The sequence below is a fragment of the Halyomorpha halys genome, unplaced genomic scaffold, assembly GCF_000696795.3.
Source record: "Halyomorpha halys isolate HHAL.00 unplaced genomic scaffold, Hhal_1.1 Scaffold230.1, whole genome shotgun sequence".
Taxonomy (NCBI): Eukaryota; Metazoa; Arthropoda; class Insecta; order Hemiptera; family Pentatomidae; genus Halyomorpha; species Halyomorpha halys.
Genome location: NW_027114585.1, coordinates 874278 through 876877, shown reverse-complemented (window position 1 = coordinate 876877; position 2600 = coordinate 874278). Strand labels below are relative to the sequence as shown.

Below are 2600 nucleotides of genomic sequence, written 5' to 3'. Positions count from 1 at the left end.
ATAATCAGGGGCAGATGATGACCGTATAATCTTAAGGGCTAACCTGACTACTACACTAAGCCTCAAGGGCCAATCTATCTATCGATCTAGCCAGCTCATCATCACCAACATATTCATATCATTAATTAAATATTATTTAACATTAAAACGTTCATAATATTTATTATGTTATAATGAATTATGCTACATAATTATAAATAATGTTATATTAAAGATCATATTGATTATAAGTAATTTAATAATTAGTCATTTGAAAAAAAAAATTATTATAATTTTGTAGCTTCTACTGACACTACAAATTTTTCAATTAAAAGTGGCTTAGTGAAGCTCCTAACTCTAAATAATTTATAAACTTTAAAAGGTATATCCAAACTACGGCTCATCACAGTTTATTCTCATTACATTGAAAAATTTAAGTTTATAACTTATTTAGAGTTTAGGAGCTTCACTAAGCCACTTTTAACTGACGTGATGAAGAAATAATTTAACTAAGTGCACTCCAAGTTCATCAGAGTCCGTTTACCTAAATGAGAATGGAAATACTAGGGAAATAGGAAATCAAAACAGCAGAATACTAAATACAAATATTATAAAAGTTTGAGTTCATCAAAAAAATGTCACAAAGCTTAATTAAATAGAACCTTTAAAAATGATAATGTGCCAAAATATAAATTTGGAAATAGCCTATAAACTAAATCAACAATGGAATAAATCAGACAAAAATAAAAATTCTAAAGTGGTCACTAAAATTAACTATATAAACTGTTCTACAATATATTATAGGGTGAGTGGATAATATATCGGAGACTGAATTGATAAACATACGATCGTAAAAATAAAGATTATCCTAAATATAATAAAGATTAAAAGTATTTTTTCAACACTATTAGAAGAATGGACATAATTTTGATTTTCAGGACGTTAAAATATTGCATAAAGAAAAGAATATACATAGAAAAAAAAATGTTGAAGCCATTACAATAGCTGAATAAATGGGGCGACAGTAGCAGCGTGGGAATGCGCCTGTCTACCAACCCAAAGGTCGTTTGTTCGATCCCCGGTCCCACCCGAGTTCTTTTCAAGCATATAATTATTCAAAACTCACTCACAGTCTCCCCTCGAGCATTTCTGAGGCCCGTTAGCCAATGGGTGGCACTCACAAAAAAAAATAAAAGGAACAAAATGACGCAGTAGAAGTGGCCGAAATGTGCACTCAGTCCTTTGACATCTTTAATGATGGTCAAGGAAAACTGGACATCACGCATCTTTTCCCATAATAGCTACAGTTTCTCTTGTGGATTCTCGCCGGGAAGGACGAAACAGAAGAAGCTGAATGCATTGTGAAATTCAAAAAAAGTTAGTGTAAATGAAAAATGGAAAAAGTGGCATTGCACATATTTTTTCTGGAGATTAAAATATAAATTAATATAAAATTTGCATCCAATTTAGTTTGTAAAAAGTAATACTTTTTTTAATAAAAAAAACTTTAGCTTATATAACATAAACAGTATATATAGTTTTTAAAAGGTATGTTAATTTATATATTTTAGACACATAATAATCCTGAAAAATAACTAACTAAAAACAGCTGATGATAGGTGAAGAAAAAAAAAAAGATAATTACAAATATTTCCAAGAGTTGTATGAATGAAATTATATTTTGATAATATTATTGGAGTGTGGAAGATTTGTTTGAAAATGGTCAATGAATTAGGGGCACAACGTTACAAATATGTTAAAAAGTATAAAAATGTTTATTACTATATACTTTTATATTTAAAAAAAAAAGTGAGGTAATATAGTCCAAGTTATTTTCTCAATCATTATGATTGTATTTATTAAATTTATGAATTATTTAGGGGGAACGCGGTGGGATCATGGTAAGGCATGATGCTAATAGCTCCAAGTACCTGAGTTTGAATCCGACTGGGCAGAACATTGTTTTCTGTCACATTGTAGGCGTGAGTCAACCCTGTGGGTTCTGGGGTCCACCCAGCCTCATAAATTAGGTACCCTTAATTGGGTAAAAATCTGGTGGTCTAGCGTAATTCTAACCAAATCATCTCCTTGTACAACCGTTGGTCTAGTAACTTCCTTACAAATTATTGAAGCCTTGACCCTTCATGGGTTATAGCGGTACAGATTTTAATTTTAATATTTAAATAAATTATTTAGAATTTATGAAATTCTCCGAACCATTTGTAACCGACATGATGATGAAATAATTCAAGTAAGTACATTCCAAGCTTATCAGAGCCCGTTTACCTAAATAAGAATAGGTATGCATGATGTAACAAAATCTTAAGCTCTAATAACCTGAGATGAAAATATTTCATTCTTACCCTGAAATTCTCGCTCATGAAGCTGTAGACGAGAGGATTGACGAAGCTATTGGCATTGGCCAACCAGAGGCAGCCGAAGTAGGAGAGAGCGTAGACTCTCCGCTGAGCATCCGTGTAGAACTTGCCGAAGCCAGGTATGAAGTAAAACAAGAGGACGAAGGTCTGCAAGGGGAGCCAGCAGACAGAGAACAGGACTACGATTGTCACCAACATTTTTGTCACCTGTACACCAATATCAACATAAATAATATATTTTTT

At 31.9% G+C, this 2600-nt stretch overlaps 1 protein-coding gene across 1 annotated transcript in view; it reads right to left on the bottom strand.

Annotated features, from left to right (window-relative positions):
* LOC106679896 (RYamide receptor) overlaps window positions 1-2600 on the bottom strand; it is a 126162-nt gene that overhangs the window by 41680 nt on the left and 81882 nt on the right. The window contains exon 7 of the mRNA XM_014419287.3: window positions 2343-2564. Coding sequence (XP_014274773.1) covers window positions 2343-2564 — 222 coding nt within the window. The remainder of the gene's footprint in view (window positions 1-2342; window positions 2565-2600) is intronic.